The sequence below is a fragment of the Nilaparvata lugens genome, chromosome 1, assembly GCF_014356525.2.
Source record: "Nilaparvata lugens isolate BPH chromosome 1, ASM1435652v1, whole genome shotgun sequence".
NCBI lineage: Eukaryota > Metazoa > Arthropoda > Insecta > Hemiptera > Delphacidae > Nilaparvata > Nilaparvata lugens.
The window spans coordinates 87,664,830-87,692,332 of NC_052504.1; the positions used below are offsets into that span (position 1 = coordinate 87,664,830).

The window sequence follows — 27,503 nt, forward strand, 5'->3', positions numbered from 1 at the left end:
AAAAGTTTAGTCTTTTAGGGCTGTTTGCACAGTAAAAGCTTCAACTGAATTAAATCAGCTCAAACTCAAAATGAACCACATTATAACAAAAGATACTCTTGATATGGATTTAATCAAGTTAAACATAAAATTTAGTTCGAACTGGTACTGTGCAAATAGCACTTGCAGAGTCTGTAGAGATCCCATAGACTAGTGAAATCCTTTTTCAAAAAATGAGGTTATATATTTGTGTCGCACATATAAGAATTGAAAATTGAAATGTTGCAACTCTGGATTCAACATGACTGTTAGGTCAATATATATCCAAATCATATGAGCAACTCTAACCAAGTAGCCAAGAACCTTTCTTTGCCTGGTCACATATCAGATTTGACTGGACTTCTAGATGAAACAACCAAATCATCAATCATTGGACAAATAAATGAATAAATAAATGAATAAATAAATAAATAAATAAATAAATAAATAAATAAATAAATAAATAAATAAATAAATAAATAAATAGATAAATAAATAAATGAACTGAATTGGAAACTCACCCAGGAAGGTTCCGTTGCAGCACAAACTCGGGAAGTTTCTGCAGGAGTTTGGTTACAGCCAGAGCGATGGGTATCCTGAGAACGTCTTCCTCGTCTCTGTCTGGTCCCAGCTGTTTTCTGTTCAACTTGTGCACCACATCACTCTGAGTGCGCATGGCAATTGCCTTATGCAGCTGGGGTAGCAAACCCTGCTTGATGATCAACACTATTTTGGTCGCTCCTGACTTACTCATCACTGTTATTCTATCAACAGCTAGCAGTTCTTTCTTCTCTCCTTCTTCCCCCTCTTCCTCTCCATCAACTTCCATCTCTTCTTCTACCTTCTCCTCCTCTTCTTCTACCTCCTCTTCCTCGACTTCCTCCTCCAACTCCAATTCCTCATCCTCTTCTTCCTTCTTCTCTTCATCATCATCCCCACCTTCTTCCTTGTCCTCCACCTTTTCTTCAAGTTTCTCTTCGCTACTCTCCTTCACTTTCTCAACTTCTTTTGCTTTGATAACTTCTTCCACTTCGTTAGCTTTGGACAGATCAAAGTGGAACGCATTGAGAACGCCCACAATTATCCGGACAGTCTGCTTTTGGTAATCAAGTTTGTGTCTCAATTTTCCCAAATAGAACCTCAGGATAAGCTCGTACTGATGCCATGGAAGTAGCTTGCAGACAGTTCCTAGTGCCTGTAGACAAAAGCAGTCAATAAGGGGTAATTAGGAACATTTCCACAAGTTATGACAATAATTAAAAATATATCATAAGTGTTTATAAAATAGAATTATATTTCCCTTTCTTGAAATTAATAAAATAATAGATTAAAAATACAAATTATAACATAATAATAATAATAATAAACTATCATTTTATTTATTTCAAAAAAGGGTACTATAATTCTTTTTTATAAATAAACAAATAGCCCTGAATTCATACAGTTTAAGAAGATAATGAAGTGATTCATGAATAAATGATAAAGGAGAATTAATATTACAGTACAGATAAATTTTCACCATGTGATTTGCAAATTAGTATAGCGAGATTTCTATATATAGATATTCTGTACTTGAGTTATATGAGCTAGTTGATTATTGATATTGCAGTACTGATAGAATTTAGATCATAATATTTTTGTACTCGTAAATTAGAATATACATACTAATACTTCTGTTAAGAACGTATATGATATAAAGTAATTTAATAAATTCACATAAAAAAGTTGAGATAACATGTTAAAGATTTCAGAAAGTTAGTTTCCCTTCTCACTATAGCAAGAACCTGCTTTCAAATATTATCATTCTGCTTAGCAGGAACAGAAATTGAGGAAATTATATGGGAGTATTCACACATTGACATCATACAGGTGTATTACTTCAAGGGTGGCTCGTTGGAGTAAGTGATAACGCGCCGGTCTAATAATCAAGAGAAATCCGAGTTCGAATCTCGACCGGAGCAAAAGTTTTTGACCACAGCACAATCACATAGTTAAGGCCACCCCGTCTTTCGGAGGAGACGATTTTCTGTCGGTCTCGACTACCTGAAAAGTAGTCGTAATCGCTCATCATCATCATCCCTCTCACTCACTCTACCCACTCACAAGCCTTAGAGCTAATGTGGGCATCACCTCAGTATTATTATTATTATTATTATGTGTGAACATTCCCAAAAGATCCCAATTTTTTACAATTACTCAGACGAATTCATTTTAAAGCAAGCTGCAGAAAAACCAATAGTATTGACACACTTTTTCTATGTATTTGAACACGACATGCAGTCGATTATTAAGTAAATATTAAAAACTTTTACTTACTGACTGGAGTACTTTCAATCGTCTGGCGATCATTTTCAACAGTGTATTAGGAAGCATCCTAACCATCAAAACATTTCCGGTCTACACTGTTGAAAATGATCGCCAGACGATTGAAAGTACTCCAGTCAGTAAGTAAAAGTTTTTAATATTTACTTAATAATCGACTGCATGTCGTGTTCAAATACATAGAAAAAGTGTGTTTATACAAAGCAGCTCGGAATGGATCAAGAAATCATCACCTTTAATAGTATTGAATAGCAAATCTAATTTTAATATTTGGACTCAAATGTTTGGGTATGAAAAACATAACTCCAATAATATTTGTAACATGATATTCATTAAAGTACGGGAAAATAACAGTTATGAGCTGAACCCGTTATTCTCTCCCGATCATTTTATGATTTGTGCCTCTACCAAAATATGAAATACGCTAAAAATTATAAAAATAACTTATAAATAATAATTTATAAAAATGGTAGACTCACTTCAATAGCAGCATCCAGGAGACTGTTCTTATTTATATACTTGTCCGAACAGAGGAACTGTGTTATCATTGGCAGAATAAATTGTGTGGTCATACGCAAGACAGGCGGCTTCTTCAACTCTCGCAGCACTTCGTTTAGTCTAGAAATCAAGTAATCCAATTAGAAATACACAATGCATACTGAGAAAATGAGGATTTAACAAGTAAAGGTGACGGCACATCACCACAATGCAATTAAAAACTATTCATACTACAAAAAAATATTTATTTAAAAATATATATTTGCAATGAGTCTTGCAAGAACGGGCAATACATTGTCATTTGTGATAAAGAATCAATCAATAAAGAATAACAAACACGTAAATTCATGTATTAATGCATTGTAAAGTATGTTTAATAATTCACAACTTTCTATGAACACAAACTGACAATAGAATACAGTTACATAATAGAACATAGAATGAACAGCCGGAATATTCAACTTAAAAATGGAAATTTAGTTGAACGTTCACATAATAGTAAGTCAAGGAGGTATTAATTAATCAATATCGGGGCACCGAGCTTCGCTCGTTATTTTTATTTATTGATAAACAGAACACAATTTTCTAAAATGATCGTGTTTATATTTCACAGCTGGCTATACGTCATCTTATGAATTTCGGGGATGCGATATTTTGATTTTTCACATACTCACTTTTTTACTATCCACAGCTGTTTCAGCCAAGGATGAATTATCCTTTTAATGTCATTCAGCGAGTTTTCTCAAGGATGAGACCAAGTGCAATCGAATCTTTATATCATAAACCTACTTTGTTCCAAATTTCGTGAAAATCATTAGAGCCGTTTACGAGATCCGTTAAACATAAATAACCAGATATAAAAATAGCTGGATATAAAAATAACCAGATATATAAATACAGAAATTGCTAACTTAATATAATAAATAGGATAGAAACACATTTCTTACTTGTGTTATTTGTTTCAAACTTTCACATAATAGATAAAATTGAATTATGTTTGTTTAAATAATTGATTTCCAAGTTTTTTTTACATAAAATAAATTGTGAAGCAAGAACAAAGAAAAATCACCGAATGAGAATGAATTTCAGTAGACTTACTTGAGAAGTGCCCTCACTCTCCTGTGCATTTGTAAATGCAGAAGATTTTCAAAGAAATCAACTTCAAGGTCTGCTTTGTTAGTGAGTAGACTTAAATCTTTGAGAATCGGATGGAGATCGCCACACTCTCGAGCCTGAGAATAAAATTTAATTAATTAATATCAAAGGGATTAGAACAAATTTGGAATTTTAAATTATGAGATCGCAAACAAAACAATGAAAACTTTCTTGTTTTAGAAATTAACATCTTTTGTAATTTTCAATTTCATATGATACAATTATTTGGCTGTTCACATAAACAAATTGTGATCACCAAAAATGAAAGATAATTATAGCCTAAATAGCCTGTTTTTCATTCCGCTACAGTAATCTATGACTCAATGTAAAAATGAATGAATAAAGAATTAAATCGCTACTGTAATTTATGACTCAATGTATAAATGAATAATTAAATAAGTCAATGATATAAGTGGGAAAAAAATTAAGAATAAAATATGAAAAGAAACGGAAAAAGAAGGAGTGAATATTTGGAAAAAGTGAAACAGGTAGCTTAAAGAAAGCAAGAAAGAAGAATATAGAAAATGATAATTTATTATTGATTATTAGTGAATCACCCCGAAGACTACTGCTACTGCAAATATTGCATTTAATTTGGATATTCGTTTGATATTAATTATTCATTAATTAGCATTCTAATAGACGAGATTTCTCATTCATTTCCATCTGAAGAATATAAATGTAAGGAAAAATTAAAATTAGGCTAGTCTTAGTTAAGAGCTTCGACAAAGTTAAGTTGAATGAATATTATTTTATTGAAGGTGATCATAAACGGGTTATTTCAACAAATTAACATCTCAATATATCAATGTCTATCAACAATATTGGGACTTGAGACAACTTACCATACAACCAAGTAAGGAAGTGGCTTCGTGCTGGACAAGCTCATGCTTGTGATCACGAATGCTGGAAGCGATTGTTTTCAGTATGGTCTGTTCTATGATCAGGTTGCGCGCGTTCTTGTGAATGTGAGCCATGGCTGGACACAGCTTGTGCAAGCACTGTGACGCGTTGTCCCTCAAAGACATGTCTTTTTCCTGAAAAAATTAAAATTATAGAGTTAAATAATAGACAGAAAATAAAATTATCAACTTAAGAGAAGACTAAAAGCAAAACTATGAGCTAGTATAGAATATAAAAAGTGGAACTATTAACTGAAAGATATCCAACTCTTAGCTACAGACCACATTGAGCGTTTTAGGCGTTTTTTTCAGGCGATAACACAATTAGCCAATCGGAGAGCTTTCTGTCCTGCCGACCCTAGAAACGCCGTCTGAAAACGCTTAATATGGTCTGACCCTTATTGAACGAGCAATAGTGAGTGAGCCTACAAAGAATAATTATTTAATTATTCAACAAGAATTCATGAATGCATCCTGGATGAAACTGTAAACTTGCATGAATTCAAAATACATTCAATCGATTTTAATTTCAAATTCATAAAAATTATTCAACTATAATAGAGTTTATTGAAGATCGGTGAAACAAAGTTTCACAAGAAATTTCATAAGAAAGAACAACTCAAGAGAATAAGGGCCAAGCTACACAAAGCGTTTTTTCAGGCGTTTCAGACAAGTCGGCAGGGTAGGAGGCTCTCCGATTGGCTGATTGGGTTGACGTTCGGGAATCAGCTGATAATCAGCCAATCGGAGAGCTTCATGCCCTGCCGACTCATCTGAAAACGCCTGAAGAAACGCTTTGTATGGCTTGGCCCTAATGGATACAATACTTACGGTTCTCAAGAAATGGAAACAAGTGTGAATGATGATTATGCCCAAATCTAGAGGCATGGTTTTCGAGTCAACCAAATTCTGGATTCTTTTGAAGGCATCTAGTCTTCTGTTGAAGTCAGGCTGATCTATCCAGCGTTTGTCCCAGGCATTCAGATCGTCCAACAGCTGTTCGTCTATGCCGCTTGCATCTCTGAAGGGACAAAATAATGAATAATGAACAGAGATTGTATGAAAAATAATAACGATTAAATAGACTAATAGTAGTGAGTAAAAGACTTGATACTGGAAAGATAGTAATACTAAAATGAATAAATATCGATTGTCATGGCTGCCTCGAGTATGGAATCAGAGTTTTCATGTAGCACTTGATAAATTTCATACTACGCTCTCACTAAACTTCACTGACTTTGAAATTTGAATCTCACTAAATTAGGGCAATCTTCATTAATATCTATGGCCCGATTGCACCAAAAACGAAAACTAGGTTAGAGCGTCAGTTGGATCTAGTCAGATGATTTCAAATTGGTTTTGTAATAAGGTTTTTCGTTGGTTTAAAATCAACTCTCAATCTCACTCTAACTCAAAATCACTCAAAATCTCAGTCACCCAAACCTCAATCCAATAAAATAATCAAATACTTTATTACATGTTCTTCAAGAACATCAATGGCTATCGAATCAAATCTTCCTTACCAACAATTTGCGAACACTTGACAACCTTCAAATTGTCAGATAAGTTGTACTTGAACAACAAACATTTTCAACTAATTTTTTTATGTTTTGGCGGGATCGGCTTTATTGACCAAATAAGTGACTTACTGTTGCGAATCAATTTTATAGACTATTCAGCAAGCAACATATAAAACAATCATAAAAGCAATCATATAAAACATATAGCATAAGAAGAAATTCCACGGTATAGGTCGTGTATGCTCCAAATTTCAAGCCGATTTTTTGTTAACTCAGGCTGATTTCTGTCGACTAGTGTCTATTTTTACTATTTTGGCCTAGTGATGGTGAGAGTGTAAGAACGGCACAGTATGAAAGACTACCAGTGTCACATAGCCTCACGAAAATTAACTATTAGGATTCTCGGTTCGAGTCAACAGTGAAATTTAGAACATAAACGCCCTCTACCATGTGAAGCCATTATTATGAATGAAAATTCATATTGCTCTATTACTCTATTGCTGTTCTTGAAGAATATGCAATAAAGAATTTGACCAGAAAACTAAGTTTAGCTCACTTGGTAACAGAGGAGGTGATCTGCGTGAGCAGTCTGCGCGCATCGGGCGCGGAGGCGAGCGCGAACACGGGTGCCAACTGTTGCGCGTATCGCGAAGGTTCGGCAACGTTCTTGATGAGGTTGGCAATAGTGGTGAGCAGCGGGCAGAGCACGTCAGCGCCGCTGGACGCCTTCTTCATCAGCGCCGGCAGAAGGATGCCGATCAGCGTCTCGCTAGTTGTCGCGTCCGACACCAGTTCTGTAGCGCGCGACAAAATCAGAAGATCGCGCTGGCTGAGCTGCACGCGATGTTTGCCACGCGACATTTTCAGCTTCATGCGCTCCAGCACTGACGGGATGTGCGGCAGCAAAAGGTAGCTGCCGTAGTTCAGCTCTTTTACCTCTGAAATAAATACAAATTCTTATTATTTGAGATTAAAGGATATAAATAAGTATTCCTCTATGGCTTAGCTATGTTATCGTAAATTGCAAATAAAATAGATTCAAGATTCATTCTCATTATTTCATCCATAAATTGATTCATTCAAAGTACTGAGTGTTCCACGAAATGTGTATTTTAATAATTACGTTGAAGTTACAGCCAATTAAATTATGATTTTACTCAGGCTACAAGAGCAAGGGCAAGTCTACAAAATGTCCAGATGAAAGAGAGCGCAGACATTGCAGAACGGCGAAGGTAGACTGCAGTAAACAAGGTAGCAGGCTGAGGAGGCTGAGAATGATTAAATTATTTAGCATTGAAATATGTTTAAATATTTTATATTAAAAAAACATATTATCGGAAACTTCCAATAAGCTGGAATCAATATCCATTTTACTGACCATCAGGCTACAAGAGCAATAGGCAAGTCTACGAAACGTTTATATGAAAAAGGGTCGAGACATTGTGGAGCAGCGATGGTAGACTGTAGTGGAGAAGATAGCATAGAAGGAGGCTGAGAGTTTGGATTATGAAAAAGTTTCTGATTCATTCTATCTTCTACCACAGAGATAAGATAGCATAAGAAGATATCCCATGGTATAGGTCGTTGATGTTCCAAATTTAAAGCAGATTTTTATTAACTGAAGCCGACTACTGTTTGTTATAACTTTCCTTGCCCTATTACCATAGGTAAGAAAAGTATTGCTTTCCAAAAAAAATCAAATTTTCTATACGTTTCAAGGTCCCCTGAGTCCAAAAACATGATTTTTGGGAGTTGGTCTGTGTGTGTGTGTGTGTGTGTGTGTGTGTGTGTGTGTGTGTGTGTGTGTGTGTGTGTGTGTGTGTGTGTGTGTGTGTGTCTGTGAACACGATAACTCCATTCCTAATCAACCGATTGACTTGAAATTTTAAACTTGAGGTCCTTATACCATGAGGATCCGACAGTAAGAAATTCAATATTATTCAATATATTTAATTAAATATTATTAAATTTAATAATATTATTAAATACAAAATAAAAATATTATTAAATTTATTTAATTCAATATTATTATAATTACTAAAAAACCATGTTTTTTACGGTTTTCTCAAAAACGGCTCTAATGATTTTCTTCAAATTTATACCATGGATAGCTATTTATAAGCCCTATCAACTGACATGAGTCTCATTTCTGGGAAAATTGCAGGAGCTCCATAATATTATTGAGAAGAATGGCGGATAATTACTAAAAAAACCATGTTTTTCACGATTTTCTCAAAAATGACTTGACCGATTTTTTTCAAATTCATACCCTGTATAGTTATTTTATTTATCAGCTCTATCAACTGGCATGAGTCTCCTTTCTGCGAAACTAATGGGGGGTCCACCCCATCCTTGAGAAATGGACTTTGTAACCTCCTTCTCGTGCATGAGGTAGGTAGGTAGAGCAGTTCATAAAAAAACACAAAGTCGAGATATTTCATCTGTAGAACAGCTGTTTTGACGACTTTTGAAAAAAATCATCGAATTTCACAATTTACACAAAGGAAAAAGTACTCTGAAAACAATTAAATATACACATACAGAAGTCTGATCTTAGTTTCAAATATGTTTCCGCCAATCGTCATTATGTTGTTCCCCTAAATTATTCTCGTTTAAGAATGGGGCTTACAGTTCAATGAGCAAGGAAAGTTGTGTGAGAGTACCACACCAGATTTTTACTGTTTTGACTGGGCGAGAGTGTGAAAATGGCACAGTATGAAAGACTACCAGCGTCACATAGCTTCACAAAAAAGAGCTACTAGGACTATCGGCTAGAGTCAACAGTGAAATTTGGAACATGAACGTCCTGTATCATGGAATATCTCCTTTCTATCTGTTCTCTATGCTTCTATTAAATTTTCGCCGCTCCACTATGTTCAGCCACATTGGAATACATTCTGTGGTGCGTTTTTTAACGGCTTCACAGATGTAGGGTGAATCTTGTACTGAGTCAATGGTGTAGCGGCTATAAATTTTGTAATTGCGTGTGTGGACGCTGAGTGTACACCAGACTGATTGATTCACTACAAGATTCAATACAATTGTCGGAATCGCGGGAGGCCTAAACGCTCGCTCACCCTTGATTCTTCTAATGACAAATTGTATAATGATGAAATTTTTAATAAGCAGTGTAGCGATCGCTAAACACTGAAGACGGATACCTTAAAATTATTACCTGTGAAGAATGAGCATACAAAATCATACAGGTCGAGCAAAAATCCCGATGTAGATAATTTACGGGACTGCGTCTCTAATAAGTTCTGAAGGATTAAAATACGGTATTTGGACCAAATATCGTTCAGAATATACTTCGAGAACAGAGTCTTGTCGGGTTTTAAGCTCTATTGTAGGAATTTATATGATCTATGGCTGCCACTGCTGTACAATTGATGCGTTCGCTCCTAAGTCGAGGTAGGTAACAGATAAAAGCTGATATATGAGCAGGTAAGGACAAAGAATAAATATCTTGATCTGACCCCACTCGCTACATCCACTTAGACCTGTTCCAATATCCAGCTTAATTCAATTATTCTAATGATCGTATTCGATCGGTTCTTGATAATATAGAACGTATCAGACACAATAATTGATAGGCTTAAGAAATAATCGAACTCAGAAAGCGAATTAACAAAACTGAAATATATTACAATAAATATGTAATCATACAGTGCAGGTTCAGAATTTGATTTACAGGTTGATAATAATTTAGCATTAACAGAATAGTTAAAAAATTTCTTGTGCTTGCATGATACCATGCGTGATTCAACAGAATTTCACAATTGATAAAGTTTAACAGTTTTGAAAAAAAAAATAGTGAGAAAAAAAATGAATTATAAAATATTTTAAAATTGCTCGGGGTCGTGGTTCAGGCAGCGGAGGATAGTTAATCAACTACAAATTCTTAGAAATTAAATATGAATAAATTTTAGGCTCTTAAATGCTAAAGCGCTTGTCGGCGTGGCCAATAATTTAACGAAGAAAAATTTATGTTTTTCTGCACTGAAATATTTTCGAAGCGTAGATTGGGGCCCCTTATGACTTATAACTCACGTGAAATTCCTTGGTCGTCGTGGTTTTCTTCTTTAGATCAAAAATCGTTTGATCGGCGGCAATCCAGGCTTCGGTTTCAGCACGTGGGGAATTTTAATTTAAATATCTCCTTCACCGAATTAATTAAGGGATAATTTACTTTAAGCTTTTAAATTTATCGATTGATGAGAACAGAAATTTACGAATAACAAATAAATTGGCCTAAAATATCGGCTCACAAATAGAACATTTAAAATCGAACAAGAAATTTTCACAAATAGGTCTTTGGTAACTATAAAAAGAGATCTGCACGGTGAGGATTTCAAAAGGGAAGTGCTGCTCTTTTCTCTAAGCTTTTAGGCTAGACCTTGCTTCTCAGAATCTCAATGTAATAATTTGCATAAAAATTTGCCATTGGTAGAACGCTTGTGACGTAAACATGACGTCAGTGGCAAGTAGTAGAATACAATTCCCTTAATTACAATAATGATTCAATTTAGGTAATCCTTAAAACTGCTTAATCTTCTAGACATAGTTCCTCTCATACAATGTACATGTGCTAGTGTAACTGATAAGGCAGGGTTGGTGTCTGATAATAGATTAACATGTGTTGCTTTCAAACGATCATCTTCTTGGTGCTATTTCTATGCACTGTGATTGGCTTAGACCTGCCATAGAGATTTAATTACCATGTGGTTCAGTTGAATTAAATTATTAATAAACTAATATTCTTGTACAATTTTTATTAGGTTTGAGATTGTTATAAATAATTTCTGCCATTTTATCAATAATATAATTTCATGCTATGACCTATTTAGTTACAATAAGACCTGACATATAATATAATTTCTTAAATAATAAATAATTTCAACGATAACACATACATTTTATTTTTTTATTTGAAATTCTTGGTCCTTTATTGATAGTTTTATAATTTTTAGAGATGATATTTTACCTTGCATGAAAACCGGCATGACATTTGATAATACTTCGAATCAGTCAGCTGCGTTCGAACTGTTTTTAAAAACATCTGATCGATAGTAAACAAGTGTAACCTCAAAATCAGTGAGCGATTCATAAATAATTTGTGCTTTATTTGCAAAATAATTATAATTTTATTGAATAATTTTCCTAGAAAAATATTCAGTACAGAACGGTACTCTTATCAAATATACAGTTATTGATAAGTAAGCTTTATCGCTCGGTCGCTAACTATTCCTTTAGCAAATTCTTTCATTTTAAAAGGTAATCACAATTTTTTCTCTCTTCTCATGAGATCTATTTGAAAGATTCATCACAATTCATACCTTTCAACATTCTCGGCTACCTACGTCATCTGTGGGAATTGGAATTTTGATATCCATAATATTATACAAGACGATAATGAAGATTTTTTGATAATGAATAATGATTTTCATCACTCTCAGCTACCCATGTCATTTTGGGAAATTGAAAATTAAATATCCATATACAAGACAGTGCGATAATGAAGATCTTTTGATAATTATTTTGGGCGAATGCCTGCATTGTATTTATTGTCTATGAATAAATGAAATTTGAGCGGCGAAGTTTTAATAGAAGCAAAGAAAAAAGATAGAAAGAAGATATCACATATTACAGGGCTTTTATGCTCCAAATTTCACTGTTAACTCTAGCCGATAGTCCTAGTAGTTATTTTTCGTGAAGGTATGTGACGCTGGTAGTCTCTCATACTGTGCCATTCTTACACTCTCATTCAGCCAAAACAGTAATAACAGACAGTAGTCGATAGAAATCAGCTTGAGTTAACAAAAAATATGCTCGAAATTTGGAACATCAACGACCTATACCATGGGATATCTTATGCAATCTTATCTCTATGGTAGAAGATAGAAGGAATAAGAGAAATTTGTATAATCAAAACACTCGCAGCCTCCTTCTATGCTATCTTCTCATGTCATTTTTAGAAATTGAAATTAAAATATCCATATACAAGACAATACGATAATGAATAACTGTTAATAATGAAGTTCCACTTACCAAGGTTGTCCGGTATATTCTTCACATCGTACACTTTGATATTAGTAGTTTCAACAGGCAGAACTTGGTTTGCAGATTCTCCAGCCATTTCTTCATTCTCCTCGACCTCCTCCTTGTCTTGTAGAGTGAGCAAGCGTTCGATTAAATCAAAGATGGAGTTCACAACTGAGTTGTGAGTTTTCGGACCCAAAAGCAAGCTCATCATTGACGTCAAAGAATCGCACGATTCAGTTTTGTGCCACTTGCCAAGAAGCGGGAAGAATCTGCCGAAAAAATGAAACTAATATTTTAATTTGAAACGAATATGTATAGCGCATTCAACACTTGCAACAAATTAAATGAATATTTAAATTCTAATTAAATTTTTAAAGAATGACTTTTTTGTTTTTACAAAGTATTCTTATTACTTACTAATCCTTTATGATGATCAATATTGATTTGTCATCCACAGATTTTGGCGACAATTTTATGTTTCTGCTACCCCTAAAGTCATCACCAGCTTCCGTACAGTACCTCTGTACTTTTTATAAAAGTTTTCTATTTAAAATCTTCATATTTGCTATCTGTTCTTCCCCACTTTTCTTTATTCTTTTTCCCATACTGCATTCTCTTATTAATACTGTTAGGCCTACACAGGAGTTTTCCTCATATCCATATTCATTAAGATGGAATCAACAAATTCATTTTTGATTCCAATTCTTACTGTATTAATTTTCTTCGGTAACCTGTCTATTCATTTGTTTTAATTTATTTTTTGCTTTTTCTTTCAGCAGCGAAGTGATTGAGTTTATTGGAAAGCACAAATTTTCTAAGACTTTTATTAATCAATATTGAACTCTCATATTTATTACATTTTATTGTCATTTCTTGCTTTTATTTTTTCTATTATCTCTGCATATTTTGTATTATATTATAGATAGCAGCCTTACCTTTGGTTCCTGCTCCAAGCCATCATAAGTTTCATGAGGGAGGTTGGACTATGCACTCCTTCAATCGGAAGCTTTTCCACGTAAGGCCATACAAACACCTGCAATATAATCAAGCTAGCTCAATATTCAGAAATATTAGAAGAAACAATAAACTATTGGTGATTGCCAGTTTTCCTGAAAACATTACGTTTCTTGCTCGTTAGTGACTGACCCTAGGATACTCTTAAATTCCACGAGAACAACTCAAGAGAAAAACGTTTCATTCAAAAACGTTCTCTGATTGGTTCTCGTGGAATTTAATAATGATTAGAATTCAACAGGCTTTTGTGTAACCGGGCTTTTGTGAATAACTAAGTACAAAATAAGCTTAGGTCTTCACTTTCACACAATTCAAAAAAAATTTAGTCGAAAAGTATTCTAACTGGAAAATTGAATTTGATTAGATGAAGAATAAAAATGGGATGTTACACTTTCTACATAATTCGTAGCAGAGTTTGAAAATACAATATATTTATTTATAATATATTGTATACTGGCTTAATTTTTCTAATAACACAAATTAAATCAAGATCTATATTTTTCAAGTTTGCTACGCATCACGGAGAAACTTTAATACCCTATTCTTAGTTTTCACATAATCAAGCTCTATTTTCTAGTAAAAATATTTTTCGACTCAGTCCTATTCTAATCAGATTCTATTTATCTAGTGAGAGTATTTTACAAAATGAGGCAACTAACCTGAAAGACAGCATCCAGCTCCTGGCCAGTCCACGGATATTTGTCGAAGCTGTCGAAGAATCGCGCAAGCACGTCAATGGCCGAATTACGCACTTGCCGCAAGTGCACCAGATAGCCAGCGTGTACTGTGTCGCGAGCTTGCAGCGCGCAGCTTGCCATTTGGCCCAAGCACAGCAGCACCTGTCGTCAATAAATATGTAAATAATTTAATGTCAAAAACATTATACTCTTACAAGTCAAAAGTATAACAATTCTTCAATGTTGTTTTTCATCAGGAACTGCTTATTATTAAATCACTTTTTGCTATTAAAAAGAACGACTAGCAGTCAAATTTTTACAATGAATGAATTTATTCACTTACAACCAGGAAGATAGCGGACCTGCCGAAAGATCTCGTTGTCACGGTGAGTGAATAAATTCATTTATTGAAAACATTTTACTGCTAGTCGTTCTTTTAAATAGCAAAAAATTGACGTATAATAATGCCAAAATCACATTATATCCCTGTGGAGTATCTTGAAGGCAAGGTGTAAACTTCCCACAACAATAATTAATTAACTGAAGGAAAGCATTTGCAACGAAATCACTACCATTCCCCAAGATTGTGAGGTATCTTGAAGGCAAGGTACACGTCCTACAATACATGAAACAAAGGAAAACGTTTAATGACGCATCCACACTCTCGGCCAGTACATACAAATGACAACAAGCGCGAGAGTGTGGATGGCTGCTTTTCCAGCGCTCACCTTCACTGGCCTTCGCTCCAATAATTGTCAAGCGAAGGCCAGCCAAGCGAAGGGTAGTGGTCAGCCGAGCATCCACAAATGGTCACATTGCAGTGTGGATAGCAAGATCCATCATGGCAAAATCATGACCGGCGACTTGGCGATAGTGTGTACTATAGTGCGGTCCACGTTATAATGTCAGTATTTGATTAACATTGGTGTTGCTATCCTTGTCTATCATTCGACAAAGCAGATAGCGCTATCCTTTTCCAGCTCCACAACACTACCAGATCGTTATTCAACAATGTAGGAATATAATCTAGCAAGGCAGAGAATGAGCAACGCCGTTCTCATATCCTTTTCACTGCCATTATAACGTGGACCTTACTATAGGCATAAAACAAAGCCAATGACATTCCCCAAGATTGTGGGGTATCTTGAAGGCAGAGTGCATGTAATAAAAGGCATAAAACATGCTGAGATACCGAATGTGAGAACATCTTTTGAAGTCAACTTAAAAATTGGAGAGATACTTTTCGACATTTTGATTGTAGGAACATTAATAGCATGATGAATACCTGTCATTTTATTAGTAATTTGCTAGTTCGAAGAAACTAAGTCTTTAAGCTCTAGTTCTATGAATTTATTCATTGATTTGAATGCGGATAGATTACACGTTGAGGACATATTATTGAAACTAATGTGTCACATGGAATGAAGATGATTTATATTGGATGATATTTCTGAATTAGGTTTCGAAGAAGATTGTAATTATCTTGAGCAGATATAATTGAAACTAATCTAGCCTATAACATGAAACGTATATGATTCACCCCTATCTCTGAATTAAATTTTTATAAAGACTGCAATTACCTTGAGGAAAACTAATGAATCATAATTATATGAAATATAGGTAATTAAAAACCATTTCTGAATTGTATTTGGAAGCGGATTGTAATTACCTTGAGGAGATAGGCAAGGAGGTGGTTGGCCATGAGGCCTCCGCACTGAGTGAGCACCACCGAGAGAAGGTTGACGGATGACTGGAGGCGGCGGGGCGGCACCATTGCTCCCAGGTCTAGGGTGGCTGTCACCTCGTCAACCGTTTCTCTCACACCGTCTGCAAAACAACCCACAAAATCAATCACAAAACTATTACGTACGGAGAAAGAAACAATAAAATTTCGGTTCTTTGAGACAATCTGAAACAATAAGAGAGAATATAAATGAATATAAAATAATAAAATACCGTACAGTTGGTTGCATGTATGTATATTAAATTTAAATTTGAATTTTGGTTGAGTGGAGTCATTGCGAGGGTTTCTCATTTCCTATTGTAAAGATTTGATAAACAAAAACTGTAAGCTATAAATAAACAACACTTCAACTCCTACAATATTGATTACTTTTAGCAAACTCTTAGAAGGAGATCTTCGAAGCCTCAAATCGAAATTTAAGGTTGATATTACACTCTCCATCCGAGACAAAAACTATGAGAAAGTGTATTTGACATTATACGATTTATAACTAAATTGAAGAGACTTTATTCCGTTTTGAACTATTTTCAACGACACTACAGTCTAATTTTTGAATATTAGTTATTACAACTAGTACTCACATGTAGAGCGGTTTCGCATTTTTAGAAATATGTATAATTTTTCAACAAAAATGGATTTCAAAAATCCGAAAGCGGGGTTTTCGTTTAAAATAGTTGAAAATAGCTCCACATGTCGTTTAAAATAGTTCAAAACAGATTATTACTTGCAGTTCGTAATGGTTAGTGAAATAGATGAGACTTTATTGTCAAAAAATCCACTTTATTTTAATAAAAATTATTTATTATTTCACAGGAGCACACACCAAAGCATGTTCCTGTGAAATAATTATTTTTATTAAAATAAAGTGGATTTTTTGACAAGATCTCAAGTCTCTTCAATTATGGAAAAGTGCCACAACATCAATGTTCACTCTACATACTTAATCAATTGAAGGAAATAATTTTTGTGCCCAAACTCACCTTTCACATACGGAGTATACAGCCTAAATGCCATCTGCAAATACATCATCAGCTCATCAGCATGGCAACCCGCCAGGAATCGAAGCACCATGGAACGTCTCAGCTGGCCAAGAGACTTACTTCCCGTCCTTACACCACTCTTGTTCAGCATTTTACTGTACAGGATCCTAGTCAATACAATAAGACAGTGAATTAAGTCAATATTTTTCCAAACTCAGTTAATAACATACCACAGAAGACTAAATCAACACATTTAAAGAATGAAAATAAGACAGTCAATATTTTTCAAAGCTTGTTAATAGCATGAGACAGTGGATTGAATCAATATTTTTCCAAACTCAGTTACTAACATCCAAACCTAGTCATTAACGTGAAACAGTGAATTATTCAATATCTTTCCAAACTTAAGGCTGTGCAAAGGCTAAAAATAAACTTTCTACTCGTGATATTTTTCATCTTTTTTCGATTTATATATCATCAAGCTTTCAAAATGAAAAAGTTTTCGCAGGGAAATATTTTTTTCCGATCATTACTTTTTGAGATATGAGCGCCTGAAATTTGAATTTTTGGGACAGAACATTTAAAATTCGGTAAGATTCGGTATGGATTTCTAAATCCATGAGATTTAGAGGATGGATTCTTCATGGTATTGTTGATCTAGTAGAACAACAATTTTCTGAAAATATCAATTTTTAAGATAGTTATTCAATTTACTAAAAATAACTTTTAGTTGAGTTATTTTTGGTAAATTGAATAACTTTTTCAAAAATTGATATTTTCAGAAAATTGTTGTTTTACTAGATCAACAATACCATGAAAAATCTATCCTCTAAATCTCATGGATTTATCTCTTACCGAATTTGAAATGTTCTGTCCCAAAAATTCAAACTTTGGGCGCTCATATCTCAGAAAGTAATGATCAGAATAAAAATATTTTCCTGAGAAAACTTTTTCATTTTGATAGCTTGATGATATACAAATCGAGAAACTTCGAAAAATTATCACGAGTAGAATTAGTTTATTTAAATAGTAGTTTATTTTTAGCCTTTGCACAGCCTTAATCCATAACATTAGCCAGTAAATTGGTCTAATAATGTTCAAAACTTGGGGATAAAATGTTTGCTCGGTTTGTGACTTTCAAGTATTGAATGGTAATGTTTCTAATATGTAATTGAATCAATATAACTTTTTCCAGACTAAGAATAATAATGTACATGAATAATTTATTGTTCTTTTTAATTTATGGTTTGCTTTTCTAAATTATATTTATTAGCAGTGAACGAATTTGAAACATATCACACTTCTTCATTTAACTAACCACAGAGAATATGAAGTTAACAAGTATATTACCACAAGAATTATAATTATTCCAATCTTGGCTTCCTACATGCCCAACATATGAGAATGCTCAACAAAGCTGAAATGGAATGAGTGAGTAGTTTAAAAATATCAGTCACAAGAAATCAAGGATGCATTTAGAACAGTGACTGTCCCTGTTTTTGATCTTTGGTGATTATATATTGTAATAACACATGAACTGAAATAAAACATTCCTTCTTGTTTGAGGCTAGCAGGTCAATTAACTACTATACAGTACAATACTTTCCCTGTTGTTTCCTCTCTCAATCATTGTAATCAATTATTTAATACTTGAGACAATGAATGCATATAACAAGCAGATATCATGCTATCACGTGATACATGATTATTGTAGACAATGAAGACGATCGATATTGATGAATCATTACATGCGAAGAATATAAATTATTGAAGATACATCATTATAAAATGCATGAAAATTATTAAAAATTATAATTTTTAAAATAATATTACCTCATCACAATTGGCATAAGTTCAGGCCTATGTTCAGGCCTCACCATCTCACTCTCAGTGTCAATACGGAACAATGTGATTTCATCCTTGAACGATTTATCATCTATCAGTCCATACAGATGGCTCCTGGAAATGTACAAAAATAGTATCAAGTGGTATTGCTTGGTTAGTAGACAGAATATGGAGATAATAAATTCAAGCCATCAAAGAAACTTCAATGAAAAACTTTCAAATAGCTTATTTTATGATACAACAAAAATGAAAGGACAAAGAGAATGCCAAAATTAACACGCGATACACAACAAAAGTTATGATGCGTTTATAGAGACCCTACAACTCAAATTTTAGAAGTTATTGAGTTGTGGGAAAATGTAATGTATTAAGTTAAACTGTAATCATTGGCTGTATTGAGGTTTGAAGATACATAATGATTAAGCAAAAATGACCTATTGACAGAAATTTAAAAACATGATATTTTCTACAGTAGGTATAGAAATACTTACTTGTAGGGAAGAACACATTTATGCTTGTAGGTCATCACACAATCCAGAGCACTCTTTTGTACTTCGGGATTTTTGTGAGTCAGCAATTCAAAGAAGATTTTCTTCACTTCTGGCTCCTTGTACATTGAGTTGGGATCTTTGAACTTTCCAAATATCATAATGTGCGCAAGAAGTGCCCTGAAAATGGAAAATCATTGAATTAAATTAATATTTTTTTCCTACAGATACCTTGAAAAGTGACCATTTGTGCACTGATTGCAGGCCGCGAAGAATCACTTTTCCGCACTAGTGCGCAAAGTGAGTACTTTGCGTACTCCAGATTTGCAGCATGACAACTCAAAATTGAGTTGGTAACTGCACTCATAGTGAGGCCCACTTTATAATGACAGTGGAGAACAGCGTTGCCTTGCCATTATGTACCTTGATTATAGTAATTTCAATGCTTACATAACATAAACCCCCTTCAAGCAGTCACATAAATTTTCAATTGAATTACTAATCATTATAATTCAATTATTATTATTCAATTTTAAATAAATTAAGGTTTTTATTAATAATAAAATTACACAGAAAAACATTTGATGGATTTCAGGGAATTTTACCCATAATTACCCACTTTTCATATTCAATGGTAACTGTAGGAAAAATTTAATGTGAAATACGTGCGCAAAGTTCGTTTGCTGCACTCAAGAAACCATTCCGCCCGAGCCGTAGGCTTTAGTCTACTTAGGCAAGTAAACGTTTCTTTCGGTTCAGCAAACTGTCACTTTGCGCACTAGTTGCACAAATAACTATTGTATTGTAGAGGCCCAGCAGCAGTGATTAATATTCAGAACTGAGAAAATATAATCAAAGCTCTTAACAGGAAAATGCCGTTCCGTTTAATGATTTCAATAACCAGGTATGTATAACCAGGTTCGAAAAAACTGTGTTTCATGGAAGTTTTCTTGAGTAAAAAGGCTCTTTTACACTAAACATGGAAGTGCAAGCTACTGATAATAGTATGTGTCCAATGTGTGGGAATCTTTATTATGCTCTTTTGGTATTTCATGGCATATTGGACTTATTACTAGGCATCACACTTAATCGTTCAAATAAATCAATTTAATACCAATAATGAATACTATAACTAACCAATTTATGATTAATAATAGGTGGGAAAGTTCTTATTTTGAAGTCTTCTCAATTCTTCTAATAAATTTACTTAAATGGAATGTCGATTTTTAACTTCACTTTTACAAGAGTGGGTACTCATTTTTTTTGTTGATACCGGACGCGTTTCAAGGCAATTAAACTCATTTTCAGAGTACTTTGATAATTTTATCAAGAGAATAGATAACTGTTAAATATGTTGTTCAATGACAATTGAAATGAAATAATCCAATTCAATTCAATTCAATTTATAACAAACAATCGTGAGAATTTCAATAAAAGTAAGCTCTTGAAGCAGACCTTAGATAAACAGATAATAATTATTTTAACTGAATAAAAAGACTAGATATATTTTTATTCAGTAAGGATAACTACCTCAATATCACCTTCACAATAATTACTCAGAAAGGAAAAATTAATTCAACTGTAATACAATGGTAGCTCTATTTGTTGAATTCTAAATGAATAATTCAAGGGGATTACTTACTTAGAAGCAGACTTTCCTTTCCTAATCACATTCGATTCAACGGTGCTCGAATTTAGAGAAGATTTTTCATCTTTGTGGTCATCCGACTTATTTTCACAAGTAATATCGTTATTTAGTCCGCATTCTCCATTTGTCTTTGTCTCTCCTTCCAGTTCATCCATCTCTACATCTTCATTCTTTGACTGTACTTGTAGTTCTTCCATCTCCACATCTTCATTCTTCTTCAGACCTTCGTCTTTTCCATTCTCCTCTGAATCCACTTCCTGAGCCTTCATCTCGTCATCGTCCTCTACAGCTAGTTCCTCTCCTGGCCTGGGACCCTGTTTGATATTCCACTTTGAGGCTACATCCGAGTCAGCTCGGAAGTATTCATCCCTTGAAAATAAAAATGATACAAATTTAATTTATAAATGACGATTACATTAGGCTTAATTCAATAAATGATTCAGTGGAGCATATATGTACATCTAATGTTAAATTATACAATATATAACAAATAAACATTAAACCGAAACATAACATATCTAGATTAATGAATTAATGATATGATGATTGGTTTTCGACAGAATGTTATCTTTTCATTCCTTTTCGGAAACCAATTTATGTCTCAACCAGACTCTGGATACAAAAACGAGGGAGTCTTAATATAATTGGATTTAAGGGTTGCAATTAATTCATAACCATAATCTAAACCTTATGTTTAACAGAAGTTGAACAGATATCAAAATAAAATAAATAAACCAATCCAATTGAACTAGTGTTCGCAGCTTCAGTCTGCTTCAACTGTACTGATCATTGGTTCGATTCCTATTCTGCATAACATTAAATGACCATCTCTTCACCTCATTGTCTAAAAAATAATAAGCTGTGATAAGTGTGTTTACAGTCTAAATAGTGTGTTTGTCTTTTCGGTCTCAAAATGTTATAGTTTTTTCAAAGTTTGGAATTTTCTATCGATTGTGATTGATTTAATTTAATTTAGAAGTATTTTTTAATTTAAAAATGATTTTTGTGTGTTTTGAATTGTAAATTGAGTGTGTAATTGATGAATGTTAAGTGACACATAACCTAGCTACATTTGGACTGTTGTATAAATTAGAATTGGAACCGTTTTGGGCTTATAAGCCTGTGGTACTCTTCTGTAAGTGTGTAATTCTGAATGATTAAATAAATTAAATAAATAAATAAAAAGTCATTTATTTATGTGTGCTTCTTCATTGGCAAACAAAATTTATATTACAATGTCATATAGCTCTCTTCTCATCTTTTTCCTTTAGTGCTACTTTTAATATAAATAAAATATGAATCTCAGTACCCTTTTAAATTATTTTATCACAACATGTTTCGGACATTAATACCATTTTCAACTTGAAAAGTTTAATTTCATTTCAACATGAAAATGGCATTAATGTAAAAATAATATATAAAATAAAATAATATAAAATGTTGAAAATGACATTAATGTCCGAAACATGTTTTGATAAAATAATTTAAAAGGTTACTGAGATTTATATTTTATTTGTAGCTCTCTTCTCGTCTGAATGATCATAGTGATCAGTAAGTGTTTAAGTCAACATGAATGGGTATCACCTCAAATATCAAATAATTTCATCATAATCAAACAACTATGACAGTTGTTAATAATAAATAGTAGTTACTATGACTTTCAGTTAATAAATGAAAGTTAAAATAAAGTTATACTCACTCAACAAAAGAGAGAAACAAAGGAACGATATCACGATTCTTTTGTTCACAGATAGAAGCAAAATCGACCATGCTCTTCCACAGCATATTCCTGTAGTTCCAGTGATCGGGCTTGTCATCCAAGTTCAGGATTTTATCACGATACTGATGCAACTCGGGAACTGCGGAAAACAAAACAAAATTAGGAAAACCAACTAAAACATCAATTTTTGAATTACGAATAACATAAAAAATAACTGCGAGCCAACCCTGAAACTCGAAATAAAACAAATACTAGACTAAACCCAAATCGCAAGGGACTTTTTTATGTTATTCAAAGCTATCAATCTACCACTATGAACCAAGCAATTCTGAGAAACATCTGCACCATCATTCATTTTACTTTTTAATTATTTTGCTTTCTAAATTAATTTTTTAATGAAAAATTAAACCTGTACATATAGCTCTGATGAACATAAATATATTATAGGGCTTTGTTCTAGTACAAACCTCATTCGATTTGCTCAAGTATCATTTCCATAGTGACTGTTAAGAGTTTTACAAAAGTCATTCAATATACATGAGGATTTGATGAATACTGTATGTGAATTGAATTACACGATGCGTGTAAAAAAAGTTCAATGAATGTTTCTTGAATAGCACTTCTTTACAATTCATTAGATTACGGCTTATCAACAATTATCAGCTTATTATGAAACTGGATTGATTAGAAACCATTAAATAACATTTAGAATTGAAGTCAATTATCAAGTGGTGAAATAAACTAATTGAAGAGAAACAATTGATTAGAAATATTTACAATTTGAAAAATATCATGTTAAAATAAGCACTATAATATAAGCTTGAGGAAGAACTAATCAACACTCACAAACACAAAAACACTCACGGTCAATTTCAATTGTTGACAACGATTTCTGATTTATAACATCCTCTTTGGCAACTAGAAGTCTAGCCAGGAAAACCTTCCAGAATTCTGCTCGAGGTAAATTATCAGCATAAGATGTAATCAGTTTGCAGGTTGGTTCCCACAGGAGTTTGAAGTTCACATAGAGAACACCCAGCAGATAGTTCAGAGGTAGAGTGGGGTGTTTACTTTCATTGATCATCTGAAAAAGAGAAGCAAATAGGTAAAAACTCAAAAGGAACATAAACTTATTCTGAAAAATAAATCAAATATTTGAATTAACCAGTTAGGACTCACAACAAATAAAGTTAATCATCTCAATTGATTTAGTTTTGAACATAGCCTATCTTGGACTATGTGTAATCTTATCTAATTTCGGAAGAGGGATAGCACAAGCCACAAGGTAAACTTATTTATCCTCTCCTGATCATTTTATTGTTTTACATTATTGTAAAAAATAAAGAATAAAGTTTCATATTGAATAGCGTCCCACCTGACAACATTCGATCTGCTGTAGAGCTTTTAGTTTTTCTCTGTAGTCGTGCACTGTGCATGGAATGTTTTCGGCTTCAATGATGGTCAGCAAACATCGTTTGGTTTCTGCATAATCTTCCCCCTCTCCAACAAGTCGCACCAATATCTGTGCACTGCTAAGCCTCACCTGAGAAAAATTAAAAATTTAATAATAAAATTAAATTGCTGAATTACTTAATATAGAAAATTGAACAACATGAATAATGCAGTATTTAATAACATTTCAACGGTTTATTCATACTTTGAGTGGAAATCATTTCAATGACTTGGTAATAATTATTTTAGAAATTCATTTCCTCAGTTGTCTAGTCATTCAAACATTATATTTATCATTGTACCATGATGTTAAACCAATATGGTTTATTGTCATCAGACCATGACAGTTTTGTAATTTTTGCAAAAAAGACTGAAATATTATATCTGTAAAAACAATATAGTCAATCTGAAGCTAACGTAGTCGTAACGTAGATACGTAGACTGTATTTTGTGTATACTGTGTAGACTGTATACCAATTCACCCAATGAACAAAATTCAACACTTCAATATTTCCTCATTAATCTTCCTTATCAATAAAGAAGTCCCTTATAATTTGAGGAGATATGAAGATTATCAAGATCTGAGTAATAGTATATTCATTAATTTTATTTTTATTTTGCTGAGATGATGCCCGCATCACACAACAGCACATCCAGGCTTGAGCGTGAGTAATGAGACAGATAATGAGAGATTAGTGGACCTGCAGATCTACATGGGTTCCAAAACACTGTGAAGCGATTTTAAACTCATAAATAGCATTTAGAGGAGTGTCGGCTCTTTAATTGATCATCCTTTCAACAAAAGAAGCAGGCGCATAAATCTCCACGTATCTAAGCGATAGCTTAACAGGGCGACCACAGAGGCAACTGCAACTGCTTCCCTAGTCCCATTCCTTCAACTTATTCGTCCTATTAACCTTATAATAGAACCGTAAGTATAATCATCCTCCTATGTCCTATATGTCCTGTGATCTCCTCGTCCTATTAACCTTATAATAGAACCGTAAGTATAATCATATGTATATCATAAGAGCAAGCACAGTTTAGTTTAATTTTCTATGTCTCCACCACAGTCAAGACCGGGGAATCTAAAACTATCAAGTATTTTATAGTACAACAATTTTGTTCAGTTATTCAAGCAAACAAATTCCAACATACCTGATGGTACTCTGATGAAAGTCCCGCAACTACGTCATCCCAAGACTGATTGACTATTTCTTGAACCAAGCTATCCTCACAGTCCTCCAAACAAATCATCAAACATTTCAATGCAACATTACGGTAAGAGTAATGCTTGAGGTAGGGTAGCACTGAAATGCTAACTTCTCTTGGAATTATCGCTTTAGTTGAACACGCTGTGGTTTTCACCATTGAAAAGCATTTCAAAGCAGTGAACAGTAGAAACAATACTCTTCCTACTAATTCATCACTACTACATTCCGCTAGTATGGACCGAATTGTTTCCATCAATGAACCAAGTTTTTGTAGTATGTCGTTTCCATTCATAGGTTCCAAATGAGGAAGGATAATCAGGTAGGAGATTATTGATTCCAAGTTTTCAATGACTGCTTCCTCCGATGTTGGTATTTCTTCCAAAACCATGGAACTGAAACTCGCTTTGCTATATTTCGACCTGAAAATTAATAAAATAAAACAATGAGTAAATTAAACAATGCTTTTTAATCGTGATGATACTGTGGAAGAAGATTCATCAAGAAATAGCCGTATTTTTTTCTTTTGTTGAGAGTGATTCCCACATCAGTTCTAGGATTGTGCATGGGTAATGACTGTAAGGCGGATGATGATGAGAGATGAGTGAACCTACAGCTTAAGGTGGGTTCCGAACCACTAGGAAGCAATTTTCAAATTCATAAATGATATTTAGAAGATTCGTTGAAGTCTATCGAATAAGACGTATGAAATTCAATGACTGATCCTAGATGACTTGACACCTATGACAGCTATTAGGAAATACGATCTACATTTACATAGTACTTTGAAAAATAAATTTTGTCTATATTCTTTACAAATCTTCACAGAAAACTAGTCTCGCATCCAGAAAGATAAAAACAGAGTATATGAGAAAATGTAGAGTCTTTTCATATTTTTAAAGATTCTTTCAGTGTCATTTCTTGATTGTTTAACGAATTACAATAAAATATATCACTATTATACTATAAAAGCACCAAAAATATAATTACTAATTAGAACATTACAGTTGTGTTGTGTGTGATGATGTTATGGTACTTTTTCATAATAAAAACACAAATTGAAATCTTCAACCACTTTTATAATTAAATAATACTACATGAACAGAACCTGGTTTCGTGGCTTTGCCATCCACATCAACAGCTGAAGATGTGGCTGGTAAAGCCACGAAACCAAGTTCTGTTCAAATAGTATTATTTGATAATAAAAGTGGTTGACAATTTCAATTTGTGTTTTCATTACTAATTAGGAAATTAGAAACACAACTCAAATACCAGATTATAAATTCAAAACATCATTCCGTCTCATTACCCACGCATAAGCCTAGAACTCATGCGGGCATCCTCCTCATCAAAAATCACAAAAATTGTAATTACTGATTGGAAACTCGAATCAACTCTAATATCAGAGTATAGATTCGAAACATCCTTGCTGCTTTAAAAATATATTTAGATATGAATAAAAAAAAGTTGAAAATAGTGCCGTGCTACCAATTTCTCCTAATTCGGTTGGATAGCATTTTTCACCTATTAACCTAAGGAAAGTTATCGGCTCCAACGTAATAGATTCTTGATAAACTATGAATGGATCTATCGCCTATGAATGAGAAATCCAGTTTTCAGAGCAAATCAACTTATAATCTTCAGAAGAATTTTGGCAATATACTACACAAATACACAAAGAACAATATCTTACACGCTTAAGCATCTAAAATCATTACGAGCTAAATACTTATCCACTTATATAGTTGAAAAACAATGGCTATAGGCTTGTAGACACACAAATCAACTAATTATAGACAAAATAGAACACTATAAACTGTTCAAAACTCAATTTAAAACATTAATAATTCACTTAAACAGAAAAATATTCAGAGAGCACAAAATTAGAACACACGCTGCCAGCCATCATTTTTAGAGAGAAGGAAGCCTCCTCGTCAGAACAAAAACCACATCTCAAAATCAGTGTCTACGTCATGGACACGTCACCAAAAATTTATAAATTACAAGTTTAGAATTCACATTTTATATTTGTTCTCAATAAAACTTTATTTTGAAACTATTATTTTAAATTTTTATATATCATCTCTATTTAAATAATCCATTTATCTGTTAATTCTGTCAACTCAGCCTCGGTGACACCATGGAACATGCAACACAATCATTTACGATAAATTCTCAGTCAAAAAGTTGTCCGTATATCGATTACTCTGATATTTACTATAAAGTTTTATAGATCTCGAATTGAAGATTCGATTCCAATCGAGAAA

General features: G+C 33.4%; 1 protein-coding gene across 1 annotated transcript in view; it reads right to left on the reverse strand.

The window, feature by feature from the left end:
* Positions 1 to 27,503, reverse strand: part of LOC111050543 (small subunit processome component 20 homolog) — a gene marked incomplete at its 5' end in the record, with an annotated part of 62,248 nt that overhangs the window by 25,045 nt on the left and 9,700 nt on the right. The window contains 18 exon segments of the mRNA XM_039444206.1: positions 540 to 1,213; positions 2,820 to 2,958; positions 3,937 to 4,070; positions 4,839 to 5,030; positions 5,727 to 5,916; positions 6,972 to 7,353; positions 12,464 to 12,726; positions 13,393 to 13,490; positions 14,131 to 14,310; positions 15,818 to 15,975; positions 16,873 to 17,039; positions 18,706 to 18,831; positions 19,209 to 19,385; positions 20,848 to 21,222; positions 22,553 to 22,712; positions 23,438 to 23,657; positions 23,949 to 24,116; positions 25,184 to 25,658. Of these exon segments, the coding sequence (XP_039300140.1) occupies positions 540 to 1,213; positions 2,820 to 2,958; positions 3,937 to 4,070; positions 4,839 to 5,030; positions 5,727 to 5,916; positions 6,972 to 7,353; positions 12,464 to 12,726; positions 13,393 to 13,490; positions 14,131 to 14,310; positions 15,818 to 15,975; positions 16,873 to 17,039; positions 18,706 to 18,831; positions 19,209 to 19,385; positions 20,848 to 21,222; positions 22,553 to 22,712; positions 23,438 to 23,657; positions 23,949 to 24,116; positions 25,184 to 25,658 (4,278 nt within the window).